Source organism: Phallusia mammillata, chromosome 3 (genome assembly GCF_965637545.1).
Source record: "Phallusia mammillata chromosome 3, kaPhaMamm4.hap1.1, whole genome shotgun sequence".
NCBI lineage: Eukaryota > Metazoa > Chordata > Ascidiacea > Phlebobranchia > Ascidiidae > Phallusia > Phallusia mammillata.
The window spans coordinates 3660022-3685466 of NC_137254.1; the positions used below are offsets into that span (position 1 = coordinate 3660022).

General features: G+C 34.7%; 1 protein-coding gene and 1 pseudogene across 2 annotated transcripts; both read left to right on the forward strand.

Annotated features, from left to right (window-relative positions):
- Positions 1 to 344: 344 nt before the first annotated feature.
- Positions 345 to 6132, forward strand: LOC145219257 (CUB and zona pellucida-like domain-containing protein 1; annotated as a pseudogene). Its single transcript, XR_013857909.1, has 13 exons — positions 345 to 451; positions 978 to 1141; positions 1543 to 1693; positions 2086 to 2261; positions 2573 to 2695; positions 2739 to 2848; positions 3312 to 3478; positions 3706 to 3863; positions 4210 to 4381; positions 4571 to 4641; positions 4726 to 4915; positions 5166 to 5274; positions 5918 to 6132. The product of XR_013857909.1 is annotated as a CUB and zona pellucida-like domain-containing protein 1 (transcript).
- Positions 6133 to 18216: 12084 nt separating this feature from the next.
- On the forward strand, positions 18217 to 20175 carry LOC145218486 (uncharacterized). The gene is made up of 4 exons (XM_080085894.1): positions 18217 to 19094; positions 19258 to 19423; positions 19550 to 19642; positions 19729 to 20175. Exons 2-4 carry the CDS (start codon positions 19403 to 19405, stop codon positions 20038 to 20040), a joined length of 426 nt encoding a protein of 141 aa, XP_079942020.1. The 5' UTR covers positions 18217 to 19094; positions 19258 to 19402; the 3' UTR covers positions 20041 to 20175.
- The last annotated feature ends 5270 nt before the right edge of the window (positions 20176 to 25445 follow it).

Genomic DNA, 25445 nt, shown 5'->3' on the forward strand with positions numbered 1-25445 from the left:
ACAGGGCTTGCGATGTTTACGACTGTGAGTTTAATAAGGACACAGTGTGTTATAATGTAGAAAAGGAAACCCGCTTGGCGCATACGAAGTGTTGCAGCTGAGAATAGCATTATAATACTGAGATTGCTAAAATGACTAAGACAAAGTTGTAGCCACACTTAAATTAACAAGCTTCAAAAAGTTTAAAGAAATAAAAAGTCAAAAATACTGGCAAAAATATACTTATATACAATTATGTAGTAAGAATATGCTATGTTTAAGTGCAAATACAGTTGCAAGTTGTATTGGTAGCATTAAATTAGTACTTTTAATAATTGGTTTGTATTTTAGCTTACCAGGTATAGTTGATTGTATGATAGCAGTTGTTGTTTGTCCAACTAAACGATCAAAATGTCAATTCGGCTGGTAAAGGTTGCTCTTTTCGTCTGTTCGATGAGTTTGTTACATCACGGTAAGCAGGATTTGGCATATAACAACAGTAATAAGACATATCAATTAGAAACTAATGGTAGAATATAAAACTTACAAACTCAGATGATATTTTACTGTATAATTTCTAAAATGAAACCTAAATTGTCGTAAGTTTAACTATTGCATTTGTACGAAGAGTTTTAAGTTGTTTGCAGAGGAGCTTTAAAACCTGGTTTCCGTCATCAAAAACAAAATCAAAAAACAGATTATTTAGTCGCTGCAGAATCTTTTCGAACGATTGAATTCAACAAATACTTGACAAAACCATTTTATTTGGGCCCGGTGTAAAACATTGTACCAGTAAACTGTTTAAATGAAACAACCGGGCCTGGAATATCGATGCAAAGTTGTAATGTCGTAAACCGCGACAAAGCGGACGAGGATAAAAAGAAAACGCGCTGCAGCTATGCCGAACTCGCTATGTAGCAGCTTATTGGTGTCAGAATTGTTTAGGAATGCTCGATTGTTAAAATGACGTTATTTCTAATGGTGAATTTTATGTTAAGTGTCGGACAGTCAGTGTCACCACAATATAACCGCAAGTCGGTTTGAAACAAACATTTCACCTCAATGTGCCACGTGGACTCGACGTTTTATCCACCAACACGGTGCCACAAGATTGATTGCTTCTCTTCGAAATGGGGAGCTAGCTGTAGACAACTTTTGTAAGGTAAAATGAGTATAGACTTAGACTTCAGTATACACAAAATTTTGTTGGTGTTTTTCCATTTAACCTTTAGAGCGGTACGAACACACTGAGTCCGCTGTCGAGATGGCTGCATCGTATAGCTAGCAGTTTATTTGTCGATATTAACCTCGATTGAAATTGAGCAACAAACCACAATGACTATCTTTTTAATTATTTTAACTCGATTTCTGACTTGTTTCACATAGCCGGCTTGACAAAACCGCGAATTTTTTTCAATTCGTTTAACCTGACGGGCTTTCTCTCAAAATAGTTCGGGTTTGGCTTTCAGCGTTCAAACGTTCGGGGTCGGTAACAAGTCCGAACTAGTCTGATTGCCACTAATTTGTAAATTTTAAACATCAAACTCATTCTGTTTCAATTAGATTTACGAGGGATCCGACGACCAAGGTACATTGGCTGGAACGTTGGAAGGTGGAGGCTTATCTTTTCCGGTTTTTGTTGAAAGCTCGTCTGCTTACATATCTTGTGTCACAAACCTCACAACGGAAATTCCAAAATGTGCTATGCACGCCGGTAAGTCGAATTTAACACGTTCTGCAAAAAGGTTCAATTCTGTGAAACTAAAAAAGTCAATTCTTGAACTTGGCCATCCTCTCAGTTCAAAAATTTGGAGTCAGGAGGATAAGGTTATCTTGTGTTCTTTTGTGATGAGTAAGCTGCAGGCAGATCATACTCTTTCAAAACATTAAGGGTAGAGGTTCGTGGCGCCAGGCTAAAGCAGTCGCATGTTTTAAGAGTAACAATTTAAACACGTATGGTTAAGTAACTGCTTAGGATCCAAAGTTGCTTTCATCGGCTATACTGTGTGTAGTTGAACTAACAAACAACTAACGTTTTTTGTGCATTTTTAGTGAAGCACGACAGCTCCCATGGAGTTATACATTGATGTTTTTTATGTATGTTAGCTGCTTTGTGCGGGGAAGATGCTACTGGCCCAGTTTATAACTTGAAGTCTCCGAACTTTCCGAGTGACTATCCAGTTTTGATCGGTTGTGTTTGGAGATTTCATTTGGAAAGAAGCACGTCCTTGGTGTTTCAATTCTCTACTTTTGCTATCGAGAATAACTTTGACTTTTTATACGTAAGTAATTTATTTATTTTAAAATTCCAAATTTGGAACCAAAACAGACCCAACCAGGCTTTATTCAAGTCTCAGTTTGTCTTTAAGAGCTTAATTTTACAATATAATATAAGATACACAAGGTGGATGAAATTAAAGTCAGGTCCGAAGCAAGCATATTTTATTAAAACAAAATCCGAACCCAATTCGCAAAGCCTGCTCGACATAAAACTTTCATTTAAATCAGGAGTGCATAACTTTTTTTCGCCTTGTGCACCCCCGATTTAAACCAGAATTTTTATACATGATCACTGGTGTGAAATTATTTTCAGTTTCAAGACGACCAAGGAAATGTAGAAAGGTTGACTGGGACTTATGATGGGGGATTGAATCATACAGTAACTACGAAAAATCTCACTCTTATCTTTGTCAGCGATCATGTCGATCCAGCTTGGTGAAAATGTGCTGTAGCAAAGTTTTATCAATCCAATGCTGTAGAGTACTTGTTCTTTGCTTCGAAGGTGTAAGCTAACTAAAGGTAATGTAATATTTTTTGTAGGAACGGAACAATCAATGAGCGTGTGCCAGACCGAAGGTTTGACCATCCCGTAAGTTCTTCTTCGTTTTGTTTGTTTAGGTTAACATTTATGTATAAGGATTACGTGATTTAAAAAAAATGTATTTTGGTATTGTGTTTTACACAGTGCACAAAACATTCGTTTGTAAAATTGAAACATAGGTTTTAATGGTATAAAAAGGAAGAAGTGAAAAATAATCCAGTTAAGTTGCACATAAAAAAAACGCATACATATTAATTCTATAGAAAAGTCACCGCTACATAATACCAGTTATATCCACCATTCTGCGGATGATAACGTTTTAACGTTGTCCAGTTAGTTATGTGTTCTCTCACCAAGCGACTAAAGAACGACAACCAAATTTTAACGCAACCCAAGAACACAAATAAATTAACTGCTAAATTTTTTTTTATTCATGTAGTAGACACTTTATTTGAAGTTAAAACGTGTTAATCTGTTGCTCTCCAAAAACTCTACTGTTCAATTTTCACAGAGTGACAGCTGATGAACAGAACACATTAAATTACGAACTCGGTGACTCACTTTACATCGCATTGGACAGGGAAATCCCCCCTTTCTCAACTTAATGACAACTGCAAGGTCACAGGGCCAGACCCGGTGTTTGTGTTTGACATTGACCAATGGGACGGCACATATATGGTAAAACGCTACTGTGTGGTAAAACGCTTTTTACATCATTTCAGTTTTCTTCATCAGGCCACTGCTTACAAAAATGCAACATTCATTAAAATTATACAGACAGGAATCACTATGTATCAGCACGTATTCATTTTGTCCATAGTAAATGCGATTAAGTTTTGGTGCTTTGTCATTGCTCTCAACTTTATTGCCTCCCTTCAAAAATATTTTTGTTGATTTATTAACAGAATGAGAACGGGAAGGTGTCGGTGTCTTTCCTCATCTGGAGATACCTAGCTCCAACCTCTGCTGTGATTCAACGCGACGTTCAAAACAAGCTTAATGTGACTTGTCTATTTGACTCGGAACTTCTTATCTCGTCCTCCAACGTCCATCCTCAATCCGGGTAAGAAAATATCTATGGCACATGCCACATGCCAACAAAGCGCAGTATCTAAAATATAAACATAATACGTGACATGTAATGCAAGAGCACATGCAACATTCCATATGCTACAAAGCAGGCAACATGCAAACTAAAAACATGACACATGTCACTACATGTGTAAGCACATGCCAAATATGGCAAATAGACTGCGTATTTCTCTGACAGGTTCTTGAGAATTTTTATTAGTGCTAGTCAAACAACTCGGAAAATAAACGTTCAAGTCAAAAACAGCAAATGACAGATATAGGTTTTAGTTCCTCAGGAACGTGTCCATTTATTTCTTAAACATAGAAGCTTGTTACAGATCCATTGAAATTTCTGCTGAGAATACAGGAAACTTTGATGTCGCTCTAAATCTCTTTACCAACGAACATTTCAACGAAAGCTTGCCCGGGGAAGTCTCTGTACCCAACTACATTTTCGCTGAAGTCAAACTTGATGAGATTTCTCCAAGCCACGATGACTTCATTCTCCAGGTAAAAACAAATGCACTGAGGCAACAAAGGTTGATAAATTGTAGTTCTTGCTTAATAGAAAATCTAACTTACACTCGTTGCATTACCTTGTGTATAACTTATTAGTAAAAAATTTAAAACACTTTAAATTCAAACAGCTTCGGGTGCTATAAAGTTTGTACATTTAATTTAGTGAAGTTTTGTGCACAGCTCGAAGAATGTTGGGCGACACGCGTTGAAAACTCCAGTGGTTTGCCGAACTACCCGGTTGTAGTAAGCGGGTAAGCATTACTTGTATTAGATTTGCAGTGTGTGGTCTTGCTTTTAGTGTTTTACAATGCGTAACCTTGTCTCAAAATTATTAGGTGCGTTGCGCCACCCAGTGGAGGCGAGGTTGCCGGCGCGAAAATGTTGATGCGAAATTACCATTCCAACTTTGTAACATTCAAGCTGATGAGCTTTGTGTGGACAAATTTTACCGACGCAGAACAATTTATCTACTTCCACTGCGATGTGACCGTCTGTCAAAACTCAACTGGACAATGCCCTGGGCGGGTGAGTTGAGTTTGTTTGTTGTGTTATGCTCACAATAAGTCCACCGCCCGCCGTCGAGCTGCTTGCACCATTGAAATTAGCATGGATTATATTTTATTACCTTTATTTGTCAACATGTTTGCTTTCGTTGAAATAATCAAAGAAAAACACGATTTGTCTGAGTTTTTTTCTGGAGCTATTTAACGTTTTGATTTATTCCTAAACATATTTAAATTCATGAAAAACATATCAATATTAATCTTATTTGCAGATGTGTGGTGGGAAAAGAAGACGATCTGTTGACAACAATGGACGCAGCCAAAGACTTTCTGCAGGGCCAGTTCACATCTTACAAACTACCAAGTATTTGCTTGTGCAAGGTACCAACACAATAATTCAACTTTTCTTTCTTACATATTAAATTAGTTCAGGACAAAATACTGCAGTTGCCTATGTTTCAACTCATCAAATTATTGTATTTATCAACTAAAACCATTGGGGACCTATTTAGTTCAGTTATATTAGTCCTCTATTATCAAATATTTCTCCTGTTTCTATGACAGTGAATTTGTTTGTATGTTTTAATTTCATCCTCGATGGGCGGGCAACGCCTGAATGCGTTAACTAACAGTTATTAGAACCCACAATGAACACAAGTCGGTTGCACTAAACCACTCGGCCATCCTGGCTAACTTATGCATCGCTTTTTTGAAGTTTTATATAGGAAACATTCTCGACATTGAGTTTTATAAAAACGAAATACTTAGTACAGAATAATGGTATGCGATGGGATCGAATCCCATCATTAACTGGTTGTTTAATCTACGACTTCTGGTCGCACTGAAATGCATTGAGAATCAGCTTGATTCGGCATAAAGTCTCTTGCAAGCTTGGCCTACTTTGATGTTTATATAAGAGTAGTATTACTTTTAGTCTGCACGAAGTGTTAAGCCCTAGTTCATGTAACAAATGCTTTCGCACGCATTTATGTTTATGTAAGTTAAACATTATTTTTTTTCGCAGACACTCCAGGAGACAGAGATGAAGTAAATGAAGCAGAGTATAGCATCTTCCAACCTGTGATATTTGTTCTTCTGGCTGCTGTAATTATCGGAACTGGTTACCTAGTATGTGGCAAAATTGCCCAAGATCTAAAATCTGAACAAATTGGTCTGTAGATGAAACGTCCAATGAAACGCCTTTTTTTACGTCGACATAAAAACAATTAAAATTGTCCCCAAAACAACAAACTAGGCAGCGATTTATTCTAAAATTCGTTCCTTATTTAATTTGCTAGAGGTTTTAACACTAGTCATTACGGTACATGCCATATTTACTGCGTTATTGTTGTCAGAAAAAATACCTTGTCAAAGTGTTTTTGTTTCTGTGACTGTAGAACAATATAATCGGATGCAATTGATATTGTGTGTGTGTGTTGTTTATAAGGTCACCAAAGGTGCATGTTTCCTTTTCACGTTTGAATTGACTAGTTGAGAGTAGCATATGTATCTCCTAATTAAATTGTGATAGGAAGTATTACGAAGTTTAGAACATTGTTTTTTTTACAGAAAGCAATTTACAGAAACTAGCTTGGTACACAATTTAACTTTCAAACCAGCTGGGTTTTGTTAAATAAATAAATTAGCACAAATCATGGGAACCATTAAATAAAACTGAAATGAAAGTTTGGAAATTGCAAACACAGGCACAATGAAGTTTTGTAGTCAAAACAATTAATAACTGGTTAAACATTTAAGAGGAAATTATTTCAACAAGCTTTTTTGTGGTGGATTTGGTTTGCAAGGTTTGTTTCATTTGATGACTAAATACGATTTCATGTACAACTTAATGCTTCCATCTAGTTTATCGATTGTATCCAACATATATAGTTTTAGATACAAACCAACCTACTGCAAACATATATGATTTGATGAAGCAAATCTTTAAAAACAAACGTTCATTTCACCTATTAATGTTTTGAAGAAATTCAAAATAAATTTCGTTGCTTTCATTGGACTTCAAATTTAACGTTTTTATTGACTTATTCTTTTTTACTTCTTAATTAATTAGGTGTTTAATTGTTGATTCACATTCTACTATGAACCAAAGTGGCCACACTCCTGGTCAATCAAAGACATGTTCAACCTAGAAAATTGTAAAGGTAAGGCACGTGCAACAACAACTTCGCTTTGTGCAGCAGAACAAAATGTGCTCAAATATTTGCGTGGTACGAAAAGGATATGTGGATCCAAGCCAAATGTTATATTTGTTTAGGACATCTTTAATCAAACACTTAATGCATAACTTTAATTATTTGCAGGTTTGCTTGGTGCTGCATGGTTTATTATGTACGTTGATGCAAACATTAGTTGTCGTAAAGCTGATTTCGTTCTGGTTGCAACTGGTTGTCCGGGTTTTCACCCTCATCGTGATCTATTTGAGCTGGTTCTTCTGCTTGAGGTCCATTAGGGTCAAAGTTTTCAAGTGCAAATAGGCCTGAAAAATACCCAACAAATAATTGCGTTTAATTAACTTTACAGGGCAATCTTCGAATAATATTTCCTACCTTGGTTTAGAGGTGGTCGGTTTACGTTGTGTGGAATTTGGACGATATTTTTTACCTGTACAAAAAGTTTTGAGCTGACAGTTTTGAACTAAATTCGTCTTAACTCTTTTTATTAACGTTTTTTAAAATGAATCCAACAGTTTGTGCATCAACTAAAGATCAAAAATGTGAAATTTGGAACATTTTTGTTCAGCACCAATACGGTTCAAAGCACACCCAAATACCATGCCACTTGAAACTATATACTTTTTTGCCAACGGTTTCACTACTTGGTAATTTTACCTCTTCAGACGAGCTGGACGATGATCGCCTGAAGAACGGACACTAAAAATAAAAGAACAAAAAAATATACGGTTATCAGTTAAAAACGATGTTGCACTCTCTGGCATTATTGCTCAAGCGGTCTGCAACGCCAACATCATTGTAATCAAGGTTGTCAACGTAATGGTAGGGGAAAGTGTTAAACCCGCTTGGATTCTGGTTGGTAACAAAAATATAATTCTTGCAGTTTGTAATCCAAAAATATGCTGTTTTCTATACTATAAGGTAGTGTGCGTGTTTCCTTGTAACAAACACGTTTGTGACTTGATTGTTTGTTGATTTATTGTTGTTTACGTATTGAATTTTTTGATTTACATGTTCAATAGCTGTCTTAAACTTTACTACTTAGTTTATTTAAAAAATCTATGACAATATCAACAACCCAACTTTTTTACGTATGTTTTCGTTGTGTGTTCTCCCAAAGACGTCAAAGAAATCGTCGATAGTGTTGCATTTTTCAGAATGTATTTTTTTACATACCACCTGGGATAATTACCCCATAGAAATAAAACCTTTATTACAACGTTCTATCCTTGGCGCGCTTCAAATTTCGGTAAGCATCAAACTAGTGACAAAATACCCAGAACACATTTACCGGGATATATAAACCACAATAATGCCTTTGTAAAATGCATCAATTAACAAATTTACAATTAAATATTATTTGATGAAATATAACACAATTTTGTTTACTATATCTAACCTGCGATATATGCATGGGCGATGAAGGTAACGAGAAGAAATCCTGAGAATCAAATGCAAAAGTTAAAACCACAGACGAATAGGTTGTGTTCTGCTCATTATGCGTTTTGTATGACTTATCTCTCAAGAGTGTTGCATTTTTACCCTAAAGTATACATTAACTTACCCTCATTTCACGTTCCCATTCCTCCTTCTGAAAAGAACAAAAACACAGCATTTTGTCGTTTGAGAATTTTATGTTTTTATTTATTTATAAAGCTCAGTCAATATAAAACCAAATTACCAGAATACATAAACCCAAATCATTATTTTAGTGTTTGCTCTGAATTGTCAGAAACATGAGGTGAAAGTTCAAGTGCAAAATAGTGTTTCTAAAGTATGGTTTTTATTTGATTGAAATTCTTTTGCCGTGACAACTGGCACAAATCAGTTTCATGTAGCATGTTTTTTGTTTGGTATTTTGGATTGTAGGTTTTTTTTCAACATTGATTCACTAATATAGGTGGAATGGGGATTCAAAAAAGGAAATTTTATTGTGTTTGCTGAATATTTTTGTGTTTTGACACATTAAAATTTACGGTCATTTTTTGGCACATTTTTATTCTTATCGAAACACACATTTTTTTACTTTAAATTGTTGTGATATGTGTCCAACAATCGCTATCGAAATAAACACATATTTTTGAGAAAAGTAATTGCCTAAATTTGTTCCATAAGGTTACCATGTATGATTGTTATGGTAATTTATGCAACAGAGGTCTGCGCAGTATAAAAATTTTATTTGTTGATTATTATATATTAATGTTGAAAACAGCATAACATTTTGATAGGACATTGATGTTGAGAAAATATTTTTTATGCTATAAATTGTAAATTTTGTTTTAGTCGTCGACTCTCTACGGAATATGCACCATAAAGATTTTACCGGTTTTACTTCAACACTTTCGTTGCCAGCGTTAGGAGAGTTGATTGGCTGTTCCACGATTTGTTCTTTTAAAGTTAATTTCAGCATTTCTTTTTTCGCTACATTAAAAGAAACAGAAATTGTAGTTTTAAATTCTTATTACTTTTCGTACAAAACAATAACCAATGTGGTTCACTTCAACAAACAACTTTAGATTTTAATCTTATCATGTAAGCTTAGATTGTTTTGATGTTATGCGAGTAAAGTAAGGAAAAACTGACCTTTTTTGCTTGATCCCTGCATATCTTCAATGTCTTTAGTGTTTGTGATCGTTTTGAATCACATGCATTCATAACTTAGCCAAACAACATAAACATATCAAAATTAAACCGAGTAAGCAAGGTGAACTCACGAAAAATAAATGACTTTGCTAATATGATGTTGGTTATTTAGCTTTTGTAGTTCTGAAAAGCCAAGTTCCAAATCCACAACTTATTTACTATCCAAGTTGCTACAAAATTCACTATCCAAGTGTATAAAACGTTAATTATCTGTTTGTTATTTGTTGTATATTTGTTATTTATTGTAAATTTGTTTTTTAATGGTGTGAGGCCCTCAAAGTTTCAGTTTGACTCCTTTGTGCTAAACTATTGCTCGACTGGCAGTTGAGAAATAGTTTTTTTTTCTTATTTTCACTGGAGATCTGTGTCGAGTGATACATCAGATATATTTTCCACATCTACGGTAACTAAATAAAAACGCATTTCAAAACTTACGTCTGATGGTGGTTTATTACTGTCTTGATTTTTTGGCAAACATGCACCCATATGGATCTGTAACGTAATGAAAGTAAACACAGCTACAATGCAAAACACAAAACAGAACCTGTTACAAGCTAAAGCAAACCAGTCTACAGTTTGCACTAACACTCAGTGGGGCTTTAAATCAAAACATCAAATCAAAACACAACAATACCTGTACCATTGCGCAATGTTACGTCAGAGGTAAACGGAAACGCGATAGTGCGTCATGCACTATGATTGTTTTGTCATAAGCATACCGACACCTTGCAAGTCATCTGGGTAGCAACACATAGGTCTGTAAAGTCTACATTTTCGATTAATTAAAAAACAAGTTGTAATAAACAATGGTTTCTTCAAAAACGCACCTTCAAAATCGTAACCCTCCGAGCACTTTGAATCCCAGCAATATCCGGTTTAAAACAAGCATAAAACAAATCCCAGACAAAATCGTGTTATTTGGGGTGCCAAAATATCAACAATATTAATGCATAGATACTAAATAGACAAGATGGCAAGCGCATTGATATTGAGTTGCCACATAGCGCCGCTAGTGGTAGCGGTACAGTTTAGCGTTGTCCGTTCCTACTGGCTTCCATGTAGCTTGATTTAGGTCGGTCGCAACTGTTTTACTTCGGCTTTAAAATGTCAACCACTTCATCTGCCGCTTTTGTGAAGCTTAATTTGTTTGAAACTATCCTTTGTTTGAAACTATGAAGTATCAAAGACGTGTTTTTTATCTTATATAAGTAATACTTGGAGAAAGTATTCACCCAAAATGAACTGCTTTTAATCTTAGTCAAGAATTACACCTCCACACTTGGTAAAAATACTTTTGCTGCTGTTTCCTGTAACACTTAGTCAAGTTTTGGTTAGTGTTTGAACGGGAAGGAAAAACGTACACTTTTTATGACAGATCAGCAAGACATGCAAGACACAACAAAACTGGATATTACTGGACCTGCTGGTAATTTTTGTTTTATTTTTATTTTTTTTACCATAACATCTAAGGAAAGTAATCTTTGGATTGGAATACTGAGTAAATTCATTTCAGAGTTTTAAGGCGCATCAACTCAGAGTTAAGGATTAGTTTTACAAAAAAACAGGAACACACCGAAGGTGCAATTTTTGTAAAATATACAGCTTACAAAGCATGCTTAGTTTTTTTGGGCGTTCCCTTTAAACACACAAAATTGATTTATCCGTACTATTGCTAAACAAATTTAGCAAAATTAGGTTTTTTGGTCATTTTTGCTTATCGCCTCTGCATGTTAACCTATGTGTGACAAAAACAGTAACATGCAATATTGTTTATTACACAGAATGAGAAATGTAAGTAAACAATAAAAAAGCTCTTAAAATCGAACAGAATGCGTCCAGCATACAGAAACAGCAAAACTTTTTGGGATCCCAATGCAACTTGTATGATACCATCTCCAGCATCTGTCACATCTTCACTGCAAAAGGTGGTATACACTTACTATAATTTTGGAAAATAAGCACATTGCTTACATATATATCCAGTACCCCATCCCAGGGACCTGATAATAATAATGACTGATTTGTCTCTCAGACTATTAAAAGATTAATGCTGGATACTGTTTATAAAAGTAAAAAAAAAAACAAGAAATATTGCAAACCATTTCATAGGATCCGTCTTGCTAACACAGCGTCTTGTAGTAATGTGGTTGTTTGAAATAAACAAAACTTAAAAAAGTTATATTTGTTTAATTATTAAGCTACGTATACGTTTTGTTTAAATGCAATATAGCAAGCATTAGTTGTTTGAGTGTCTTTTGGTTGTGGTTGTAACTGGTTGAACTGATTTCGACCTTCATCACCATTTATACGTATTGGTTGTTCTACTCATATTCTGGTCGAAATTGGAAAACGCATTTGGGGCTATAACTAGTTTAACATAACAATGATGTTCACTCAAATACACACACAATATTCATTTGAATTTTTCCTACCATTGTTTTGACTGTCGAATTTATTATGATATTCTTGATGTCTCATCTCAAAGAAACCCTATAAAAGGTAACGCAAGCTGAAAACAACAATATCAAAGCTATATGAGGCAAACAATTACTCTCGCAATCAATCAAAGTTTACCATGTTTGACGAACTGTTTCCTATATTCGAAGTATACTAAACAAAGACAAATACGTGTTAAATGCTGCTAGGTTGAAACCATTTTTTTTCTAGTTTGTTGAAGTAGTTTTTAGTTTGGTTAAGTAAAAACACAACCAGTGATTTAATACTGAAAACACATTTATGTTTCTGCTAAACTATTGCTCGACTAGAGTGTCACTATTTTTCTTGTTGTCTTTTTCTATTCTTTCCTTTAGTTTATCGTTCTGTGTCGAGTGATGAATAGATATGTTGTTCACAAGTCAATTAAAACGCATTTTAAAACTTACGTTGGTGGCGGTTTATTACACTCTTGATTTCTTGGCAAACATAGTAAAGCACATGCACCCATATTGTTCTCTAATAAAATGAAAGAAAATACAGCTGCAATGCAAAATATAAACCAGAACCTGTCAACTATGTCTGATATAAAGAGAAAACACACAAGCAATCGCAAGATAGTCTCAGTTTACATTAGAAAGAATACTCGGTAGGGACATAAATCAAAACAACAAATCGAAACACAACAACACCTGTACCTTGGGCAATGTTACGTCACAGAAAAGCGGAAACGCAATTGTGCGTCATACAATATGGCATCAGCATACCAATACGGTTCAAGTCATCTGGGTTGCAACAGCGTAGGTTTGTAAAATGTACATTTCCGCTAAATTAAAAGAAAAGGATTTGCCAAAAACGCACCTTGAAAACATTAATCCGCTGAACATGTTAAATTCCGACAATATCCGGTTTAAAATAAGCATAAACCTAATCAGCGTTAAGTCCGAGTCTAAACAGACAAAATCGTGTTTTACGAGATATTGCTGCTAGGCATGGTATCAAGTTTATATAGCTCTTCTGCTCTGTAAACTTGAATGGCATTCAATGTTATTTACCCTGATGAAGACGACCTATTTAAGACGTCACAACGTCGGAATAAAAGTACATTTGCCAGAAGAGGTCCATAAACATAAAATCGTGTCGTTTATTGTATTAAAACATCCACCATAAAAATGCATTTATTTTAATGCGTAAATGGAAAGATTTATGGACGACACTGTAAATGGTTCAAACATTTGTGTGATTTTTGGAGTCATGTGGCTGAGTAAGATTACGGTGATCCGTGTAAATAAAAAGTAACAATAACTTTATACAACACCAAATCGGGCACACAGTTGTGAACAATGTGACATAAACTTACTTAACTGTGGAACCAAACTTGAAAGTTTTAATGGTTCTTTGATCTTTTAGGTAAAGCAAAGACATAAAAAAGTTAAAAGAAGAAAAAAGATTATTATTATCTTGAAGTTGCGCTACTTCATGTTTATTCACCTAAATCAATTATGTGCAAATAAATTTGTAGTGGAATTTTCGATCAAAGTTAATGGTGCCTAATGTTATTTTCGAATAATGCGGAATATTGCCAAAATAACAAATATAAAAAAGGAATTTAATTCCATTTGCTCTACAATTTGTATTAAAGCTTTTGCAAGTGGCTTATGATACAAATGATTCCGCTAGTCTCGCTAACCAATGTGAAAATATGTCAAAATATTTGTGACGTACCATTCTACGCGATGTATTGTTTTCGCAGAAATACGATTCCACCACTGAGTGAAGGCTTTTGTCCCTATCATCGCGCTTTAAACAGCTGTTGCAGTGTACAGGAGTACATCTATAAGTCTGGGTGCTGATTAAAGTCAGAATTAACAATTTCTGCACCAACACAATTTTCACATTATATGCGATTGATCTACTGGATTGAAACTATTCCCAGAGACGATAAAGTTGTTAATAAATATGCAGAATAACACAAACTTTGTAAGTAATCTTTAAAATATGTCAGACAGTTTTTGGAAAGCATTAAATAATTGTTTTTATAGGCTGTGAATAGTCTGTTCCGTCCAGCTTGTTACTTCATGGCAGTAAGTATAACTTCAAAACAGGTTGACTGGTGTATTTTAGTATGTATAGTATTAGTTTAAATTAAGATGTTGCTTGTTAACATTTTAAATACGTTTTCGATCAAAGCAAGTTCAGCCTTCCTCAAAAATTAAATTGTTTTTTTATTTCTGTTAAATGTGGGTTCTTATTTTTCGATAGTCCAAAATAGTAAACATATTACAAAATGTAGAATCACGTAGTAAACATATAACTACGACATTTTCGTTTGGTTAAAAAGTGAAACAAAATTCGGTTGATCCTATGTGGTAAGTTTTTTATTTTATTTTTAGGATCTGCCTTCTCCATCATTATCAGACGATGCTATTGTTCAAGTAAGAAGACTATTATTAGTAGTAAAATCCCTATTTTATTATCATTATTGCGTGTAGGGTAAGGATGAGTCTCTTACATTATCACGCTCACCACGGAAAGCTGCTCCGAGGGTGAAAAAAACACAACCATCACGCACATCATTTTCACCGGTGCAAACTCGTGTAGGAATTATAATATGTGGTAAGGAATGCCCTGTTTCCTTTTTAAACTTATTCTTTTCGGTTTTTCTCAACTAAATTACATAAAAAATATATTTTACCATTTTTGGTCAAACAGAAGTGCAATACATTTTAACTTTACACCATTTTTGTACAAACATAAATATACAACTAATGTTTTATCATTTGTTGTCTGCATCGTTTTTTTTTTGCCATCAAAAGAATAACGTTAGAAGTTTACCTGATCAATTTAACACAACTAGACGTTGAATGTTACTCCGTTGAATGAGGTTGCTGCCACTTTATTGTAGTTTGTTATATTAAAGGTAAGGATGAGGCTCATCTATCATTAGGTCCACGACAGAAATTCCCTTCGAGGGTAAAAAGATCACCACCATCATCGCCACCAAAACCACCATCGCCACCAAAACAATCACAACTATCATCGCCACCCAAACCATCATCTGGACGTGATGGCCCACCGATGGTAAGAATATTTTTGACACAATTTGATTTGAATAATATTGTTTGCAACGTATCATGCAGCCATAAATGTTTTTAAAAAAATCGATCGATCAAAAGTATTAGAACCGAGGGTAAGTATGATATTTATATTCTGAGATAAAAAAGCAACACAGTAGAGTGATAAAGTCCAACAAAACACAGAATGGGCAAAACACAACCTAATTTGTCTGTATTTTTACCTTGGGCATTTTATTCTCAGGATATCTTACTTTCATCAGACATAGGCTTCTCGCAGGTGAGATATAGTAAAAACAATGGGTGATATTTCATAAAATTATATGCAGTGGGAAATTTCTAAAAATTGTTTGTTGATTGGTGCATTTTCCAGAATTATGATTTCAAAAAATTATATTGGGTTTTATAACTCCCGGTTAATGTTTGCTGCATTTTGTCATTAGTTCTATAGTTACCGAGCTTTAAAGCGCGTCAAGGACAGAACTTTGTAATAAGTATCTTAAGGTGGTAACAGAAAATAATGCATTCAGATGTAAAAATGCAACATTATCGACAATTTCTTTCACGTCTTTGCGAGAACATACAACAAAAACATACGTAAAAAAAGTTGGGTCGTTGATATTTTCATCATTTTTTAATACATTAAGTAGTCAAGTTTAAAGGACCGCTATTGAATTTACATCGCCAAAAGTCAAAATTAAAACAACAATAAATCAACAAACAATCTAGTTAAAAATGTTTGTTACGAGAAAAAAATGCACACTACACACTAGGTATAGAAAACATCATTTTTTTGGATTTACACTGCTAGAATTATATGGTATGTTACCAACAAGAATCCAAACGGGTTTAATACCTTCTCCTACCATTACGTTGACAACTTTGGTTAAAATGATGATGCCGTTGCAGGCCCCTGGAGCAGCAAGGTCTCAGAGTGCAACCAGTGTTTTTACTGATAACCGTGTATTTTTATTATGTTTTTAGTCTTCGTTATTTAGGCGATCATCGTCCAGCTCGTCCGAAGAGGTAAATGCGCCAAGTACCTTATGAAAACCCTTGACAAAAAATATATAGTTTTTAATGGAATGGTTTTTAGGTGTTTCTTGTTCCGTATTGCCGCTGAAAAATTGTTCCACATTCCAAATATTTTTTATCTTCAGTTTACGAACATACTGTCGGATTGATTAAAAAATGATTAAAACTGCGAACTTAAAACAAATTCATATTTCAGATCAAATTTTCTTGTATAGATAGAGAATATCGTGGAACTTCCACACAACGTAAACCGTGAACCTCCAAACCAAGGTAGGAAATGTAATTCGAAGATTGCCTTGCAAAATAATTAAACACAATTATTTGTGGGTGTTTTTTCAGTCCTATTTGCACTTGAAAACTTCGCTTGAAAACTATTTGCACTTGAAAACTTCGACCCTAATGGACCTCCAGCAGAAGAAACTGCGCAAATGGGTGGCGATGAGGGTCGAAACTCGGACAACCAGTTGCAACCAGAACAAAATCAACCTCATAACAACTAATGTTTACTTCATCGCAATTAAACCATACAGCAACAAGCAAACCTGCAAAAACATGAAGTTCTATATTGAGTTTTCGCCTTGATTAAAATATTAAACAGGCAAACTAAGCAATTATACAATTGGGCTCAAAACAGCAGCACCATGCGCACCTTTCGTACCTTGTAAATGTTTGGTTGCATTTTTCCTTAGTGCACAAAACGAAGTTTGTTGTACGCACCTTAACACCTTACTATTTTTTCCGACTGAAAGTGTTCTTGATTGACCAGAGGTTTAGCCACTTTGGTTCAAAGTAGTACAAACATCAACAAATACCCATTTGAATAATAAAGATGAACCGTTAAAGTTAATAAAAGCTACGAAATTCATTTTGAGATTTTTCGAAACAATAACATGAAAAATGATGATGATTTTGTGAATATAATATAACATGTAAAATGATTAATTGTTTGTTGTTTATTAAATATGTTGATTCAACAGATTATATATGTTCGCAGTACACTGTCAAAAATTTTGGGTACAAAATTTTTAAGTTTTGGGTAGTGTGTTTGTTCACCCAAAAAAGTGAGGAAATATTTTGGGTATCGTTAATATTCACCCAAGTACAGTTGGGTAGTATATTTACCCAAAATAACTTCAGTCAAACATTGGGTAGAAAATCGTACCACCCAATTGTTTGAGAAGGTTTTTTTGGGGTAGTTGGCTTTTGTACCCAAATATTCAACTAAGGTTTGAACCCAAAACAAATAGTTTGGGTACGGTCAACGGGTACCCAAAAAAAATCGTTAGTGTTTCCAGGCACTTGGGTATTGCTACTCAAAAATGTCTGTTAGTGCAGCTGCAGCAAAGAAATGCAAAGTCACAACCATTCTGTTTCTCCCACATGACAACCATGATCCTAAACTATTTTTTTTATTTCCACACAATTCAGTTAACTCAAATACACACAGGCAGAACATTTTAATGGCTCTAATCTAAATTTTGGACAAACATATATCTCAAATACACCGAATGGGGAAACTATGCACAAATGGTGAGGATGAAATATAAAATTTTGAAGAACATAGGCTTTTAGTGATGTGGGTTCTACGGACTTGAACAAAATTCTTTCCATACTACACATGTCAACTGATCATGATTTATGACTATGATCCAGTTTTAGCCAAAAACAACCTGTTCAGTGAAATTCGGATGAGCGTAACGTCCTTACATTTCGCCACTTCGTGATCTTCACTTAAAAAGATTTTCAACTTCATTAGTTTATGTCCAAAACGTTTATTTTTTTTATCTTTTGTAACTTTTTAATTTCACAAATTCAACAGAATTGATAGGCGCGAAAAGTTTAGAAGTCTTAAATCAAATCGGAATCTCGGCGCGAAAAGTTACGTCACACCCAGTTTTGCGCGGCAAAAACCTTGCCCAGGAAGTTCGTTCCTTTGCGAAATGCGAATTGCTGAGTGCTGACTGTGCCGCGTGGTTTTAAACTTTATTGATACATTCTGTTTGTTTGCACAGAAAATATTGCGCGAATAACCTTTTTAAACATCTGAAACTTAAATATTAGTGAAATTATGAACCTCAGTGTTAAAGAAGTTGTAGACATAGTGTCCTTGGCGTTGAAAGACGAAGATAAAAGCGAACGGGAAAGTGTTTACAAAGCCTTTTATGGTAAGCCAATGTGTCATAATCCAAATCAGTCAGTCACAAATATAGTGTTAAAACTTCTGCTGCTAAATTTTGGAGAAGAATGAAATATATATATATCCTGGTAATATACTGCTTTGCAAATTTTTAGACAACAAATTTGATGTGGAGGCGATTGGAGTTGTCAATCAGCTTGACACATTGTTAAAAATAATTCTGAACTTGCCAAAAGGAAGTTTGCTGAAAGTTTACCAGGAACTTACAAATTCTGAGAAGTCTGATCTTGGCAACATGTCATTGTCAAGTTCAAGCACTAGCGTGGACGACTCAAGTGAAATATGCAACAGTGCAGAAAGTTCAACCTCAAATCATGATGAATCCAAACAAACAAGTAAATTTGGGTTGTTTTGAATTGCAACATTGGAATATTCCGTGATGTGTGACCAAGCATAGCTCATTCCTTAAACCAGTTTATAAACCGCTACTTAAATATTTTTTGAGCAAAAACTGATTTTATTCAAGATGTTGCAAGGAGCGTTCAAAAAGCAAGCTGGCATTAGAAATCAGCTAAAATTTCTGATATGATGGATCAAACGTTTTCTATGAGAAGGAATTATTTTTCTTCAAATCCCAGCCAAAAAAATGCATGCCAAGAATGGCCAGCTTTGTCGGGATATAATGAGGTAAATAACTCTCCACCATATCTATTCTATTCTACTCTTAATGTAACAATGACCATTTCAGTATTGTGTGGTTTGTTTTTATGCATATGTGTGTTTTAAATGGTAAAAAAATATTCTTTCTTTATGGCTGCAGCACTATAATTGTTTTGTTTTTTGTTTCTAGTTGGTTAGAGAATTAAAAAAAGATACAGCGCTTCGACAAAGAGAGTTATCTGCAGCCCAGCATTTTAATGAGCATTGTCAAAAATGCCAAACAAAAGACCGATCTGTGCAGGTCAAACGAATTATGCAAAAGATCCCAATAAACAATGAAGAGCAAATCCCAGTTAGTAAGAAATTTGGTTTTATTAAAGAAAAACTTAAAGAAACAATGTCAAGATTATCATGCTCATTTTCGTTTGACATCATATTACCAACAACAGTATTCACTTGAAAATTTCTTTTTTGATCAACAGATCATTTTTGGATCTTGGCTTTTGTGCAATATTATTCTGTCAAACACCAAAAAGAAATACTGCAGTGAGAGGTATCTGCTTGACCTGTACCCGGTAAGTTCTGCTGGCAATAAATTGTGATTGAGACATTGAAAAGGTCTTCTTTGAGTTCAATCTTATAACATATTTTGCTTTTGTAGGAAAACACAACTATAGATGACATCATTAAGGCTGTTCCGGATCGCCACCAGCCATTCATTGCAGTATTTGGCAGTGTAGAAGAAGTCAAGAAAATCCGCATTTTTTGTGAAAAACAACCACTGATAGAAGTGGAAAGCCTAACACAGGCATATATTGCTTTGTTTGCATACTACTACATGTTTAACTATAAATATTGTCCTCATGTTCCTTTGGCACTTCAATTTCTTCAAACCTATTGGCTTGGTATCCAAACAGCAGGTGTTAATGATTCAGTCAAAGAATTGGTGATGCAAATAGCCCTAACTGTTTAATACTTTGCAGTGTTTGCTTAATTGCAGTGATTTCTTTAACAGTTCCCTGTTGTTGTTTTCTTTTCTTCCAGCACTGTTCTTTCAGATACACATTTTTTCTTTTCTTCCAGCTCTGTTCTTTCAAATACACATTTTTCTATATTTGTGTGGTGAAAGCTGGATAGAACCCAATTTTATTTGGGTAATTTTTACCCAAGAAAGTTGGGTGTCCCCACGAATGTACCCAGAACATTAAATAAGGTACAAACCACAGCTACCCAATATAGCGTTTGGGTGGAAAATCATCATACCCAAAAACGAAAATTGGGTAAGTAAGTATGATACCCAAGTTGGTTTGGTTATCAATCACCCAAAAAAATATATTGGGTGTCCCCACGAATGTACCCTGTTTAGCATAGAAGTACCCAATGATTTTGGGTGTTAGTTACCCAGTTTTGCTAACAGTGTAGGTTGGTTTGTATCTGAAACTAAATGAAAACGTTGAATGCATTCGATACACCAGGTGGAAGCATTAAGTTGTACATGAAATCGTATCAAGTCCTCAAAAGAAACAATTCCAACTTTGCAAACCAAATCCACCACAAATAAGCTTTAGAGTTAAGATTATTTCCTCTCGACATCCAAAAACTTGTTTAATACTTAACCAGTAAATGCTTTGACCATAAAACTTCATTCTGCCTGTGACTGCCATTTCTCAACTTCCATTCCGGTTTTATTTAGTGGTTAACATGAATTGTGCAAATTTCGCAATTATTTCCAAAAAACAGCTCGTTTGAAATAGAGTCAAATTGTGTAACAAGCAAATTTCTGTAAATTGTAAACAATGTTTTAAACTTCGTAATACTTTCTATTACAACTTAATTAAGAGACATATGCTACTCTAAACTGGTTAATTCGAACGTGCTAAGCACAAATGTGACTTTGGTGGACATATAATCAACACACACAGTATCAATTGCATCCGATTATATTGTTCTACAGTTATAGAAACAAAAACACTTTGACAAGGTCTTTTTCTGACAACAATAAAGCAGTAAATATTGCATGTAATGTAATGACGAGATTTTAAACCTATAGGTTGAAATCCAGTTGTTGTTTTGGGAAAACTTTTAAAAGTTTTTATGTGGTCAGAAACAGTACAATGTAATTTGTGGAAAGTTATTGTGAAATGTTATCTACAGACCAATTTGCTTAGATTTCAGAAATGGACAATTTTGCCCCAACTCAGGTAACCGGCTGCGATAATTAGAGCAGCCAGAAGAACAAACATCTCAAGTAGGAAGATGTTGTCAGCTGCTTCATCTACTTCATCTTTGTCTCCTGGAGTGTCTGCGATAAAATGAATGTTTAGCTTGCAGACTAAAAGTTTCGTTTTAACGATAAAATCACGTCGCTTACACACAGACACACGTTATGAAGCGTTTGAAACCGTTACGGTTTAACATGTGGTGGATCATTTGTGTCTTTGTGCGCTGTGCGTCAATTCAGTTCTTTTGCTTACAATGTATTAAGCATTTTGTGTGAGAGTTTTACAGTTTAGACTTGTTTGCAGGCGTACGTTTTTACTCGATTTGATGTTCCTTTGCCATCAGTTCTTTAGAAATTAGGTCCAAAATTTGATTGTGTTTTTAATTTTTGCACAAAAGTTTATTTCGACTATCAGACAAATAGTGGTAACGAAAAGAACCGACGATACCTATGCTTGCAATTTAGAAATGGAATAAAGCATCTTTCGTTTGAGAAGAGCTTTATTAAAAACTCGAGTTTAATGCAAAATTATTCGCCGATATACACTGTAATTGGAAAACACACTCTAACACGTGGATGCATAAGATAGTACCTAGGTGAAAAACAACATTTACTGTTGCCAGCCGAAAAAACAATAGAAGGTGCGCGAGATTTTTTTGTCTCCTTTCAGTACAGAGTGCCGGTAACAAGGACAACCACTTAACTGTTTGATCAAATAATCGTGTTTAAATAGAAAAAAATAAACAGTCGTTGACTCTTAGTAAGATTTGAATTGTGCTTCTACAAAAGTAATCGATTAGATGACAAAGCATATATCTCTGATTTGAGCTCATAAAAATGTTAATGCCTGGAAAATAGTTCTGATAATCCTGAAAATATTAACGATTTCCTTTATATTAGGCAACAGACCAGCGTTTGGTAACCTAAGGCGTGCAACGGAAACCGCAAAACCTCATGTGTGCGGCTAAGAGGAACATAAGGATCGTGAACGAACATAATAGCCCATTTACACCGTGCATATCGCGCTCGCTCAAACCTGCGTTGTGTATTTATTTCATTTTTACTGTCTGGTTTCGCGCTTGACTTATTTCGGGCGCTCATGTCTCGTAGAAATGAACGAGCGATAGCCTATCGAGCGTTTTCTGCCTATCAAGCAGCTTGAACCTGCTCAAAACGGTTAATGTTATCGTTATGTGCGGGTTTCTGACTTGAAAGGTTGGTTTATTTAGCAGAAATAAATGAGGGTTTGTTATTTGCCTTAAATTTATGTATTTATATCATTGCTATGGTTGCATATAGTATTTTCTGTGTTTTAATATTGTAATTGAGTGCATTTAAATTGTGCAATCCATCTAGCACAGGTGACTACATGGCATGAAAACTTGAAAGTAACATAAACATGCCACTAATCTAAACAACAACATCTTAATTGAGATGTTTAAACAATGATTACCAAGATGCAAAATCATGTTTATCTTACTTTCATGCAGAACATTATTTTATTTTATTTCAAACAAACTCTTTTCGAATCTAAAATAGGTAACAATAAATTTATTTAGTGATTTATGGTCATCGACCGTTGTTGTGGGCTAAAAATGGCGCCGAGCATGTTATTGAGCATACTTAGGTAGGCACCCCATATCGCTGTGTAAACTGAATGGGTCGCTGGATAAGGTTAGGTGCCACTGATAATCGTAAAGAATAGTTGGAGTGTTAGACGTGTTCGTAAAGTTTGAGAATATTTTAAGGGCTGTATAAATTACTTCATGTTTCTGTTGAACCGAAAATGATAATGTATCCTCTTTTTGTTTGTTACCCTTGACAGATTACCCTATTTAACATTTCCCAAACTTGCTCTAATTATTAAAATTAGGTCCGTATTTTAAACAACGAAGATAGTTGTAACGTAATGGCGATATTGTCAATTTTTCATGTGTTGTATGGCAAAACCAAACCAATTCACGCCACTCTAAGCTTTCTCAAATTATTGATACAAAGTCATTGTAGTTTTTTTTTCATTATAGCAACAGAGAGAATTCAGTATCATACGGAACTTATTGTTGTATGTCCAGGTTGAAGTTGATTGGTAAAGTGAGGATAACGCAAGTCCATTATTTTTGTGTATTTGACCGTGACGGCAACTACGCACTGTTCCCACTTTATCAGTGGCCCAGTTTCACACACATCAGTGTTCAATTTAATCTCGTGGTCTGTTTAACAGAAATTAAATGTTATCAAATATATTGTAAATTAATTTCCCATCCAAGTACTTTAAATGACTTGGTAATTATAATGCTACACCTCGGGACGATAAAAGTTTGCTAACCAACAGAGATTCACAATCGCAACACAAGTTCTTTTTTTGCATCTAAAGACCGGATACTATATTTTTGTCTGCTGATATAATCAGTCACGTGGGACCAGGCTGACCACTCGTGTTAGTAAAAGGAAGTTGAAGCGAAATGAATTTCTCATAATGTACTTGAGTACACGCTTGTAGTACTTTAATAATTGTTCAGTTGCGTAAAAAGATTTCGTTTAATTCGCTATTTGCATGGTAATAAATTAAACGCTACATTACAATTTAAATGCCTCCGTCTTATTTCTTGGTTATTACAGAAGTACGAAAACGGGCACTTGAAATATGTCACATAAAAACAATGATGTAAAAAAATTTCTTTGCTTCAAAGCTGTGGAGTCAGAATTTTTTTTTTAGCTTTCATCAGTCTATAGATAATACCGGAAACCGAACCACATTATTTCTTTTCATGATCATAATACGTCACACACACGCCAGTATTAAAAGCGTTTAAAGTCAATAAAGCGTGGCGGGGCGCAGCCCAAGTTCCGAAGCATCATTTCCTGCGCTGTGCGTGTCTTCTCTCAGCATTGGTAGCTGTTTGTGTCATAACTTGCAGTGTAGAATCATTTTTTTCAAAGCTTGCTCGAAAGCGGTAATAACTTGCTTTTTCAAAAGTTGTTTTATAAATCGTGCAAATTGGATTAGAAGTAAATCGGCAAGTTTGTCAATTAAAAAAGTTTCGCATTTTGTATTACTTGCATGTGGGCTTATTTTGTATGTGCGGCTTCTGAAAATAATAACAAGTTTTTTTAAGTTCTCAGGTTAGTTGTTTTAGACACCTAAAAATGTTTAGCTGAAAATTGTACTTCAAATGAACAGTAATATAACTTATCACAAAAAGATTTACTGGTAATTAATATGTTTGGTTGATAATAATCATCTAACAAAAACAAAACGTCATAGACGTGGTGGTTTGGTGAAAAAGTAAAACAAAAATTGTTAGATCTTATGGTAACTTTTAATCATAATTGTAATGATTAGATTTTAATAAATGAAGAATATTTCTCATATAATTGCTATAGCAAATAACGTAGCAACTTTCAACTTTTCAAGTCAATAACATAAATTTAGTTTATTTATGTTTTCCGTTACTAATATTGTCGGAAAATTTGATTTGAGTAAACTTTTGGCAACATGTTCATTCAGCCAATACATATTGGTAATAAAGTATCGATTAAACGTCTTAGGTTTGATTCCTCAACGCCTAAATAGTGAACAGTATTTCGTAAAAAATAGGGTTTGGGTTTAAATCTCCCGGGCAATGTCTGCTGGGTACTTTTAGTTTTACTTCTAGTGACCAGTTTCATATTTACTGAACATTCTTAACACGATTGGATTTTTGAGTTACGCACATCCTGCCAAACCCACTTGGGCAAAACTAGAAAAGACCCGCTCAACCATAACGTAAATAGACATTCCCATGAACCAGCCACTATTAAGTTGCTGACGAGGCCAGGCCGCTTCACGTGTACAAGCCCATCTGATTCAGCGTTCGTAAGCGCTGGGTGTAACGTGTCGTAGTCCAAATGTGTCTTTCTGTGCTGTAGTGCGTCAATTCAGTTCTTGTGCTTACAATGTATGAAGCATTTTGTGTTAGATCTCTACAGTTCAAGGTTTGTTTGCAGGCGTATTCGTCTACTAAAGTTGATTTTTGTAACTTTGTCATCAGTTCTTTCTGAATGTTTCGGTCTGAAATTTTATCATGTTTTTATATTTTCTTTAACATGGATTGTTGAAATCTCTGTTGTCGATTTCATGTGACTAGTTTAGGTTTTCAGATGTTAAGTCAGTTTCC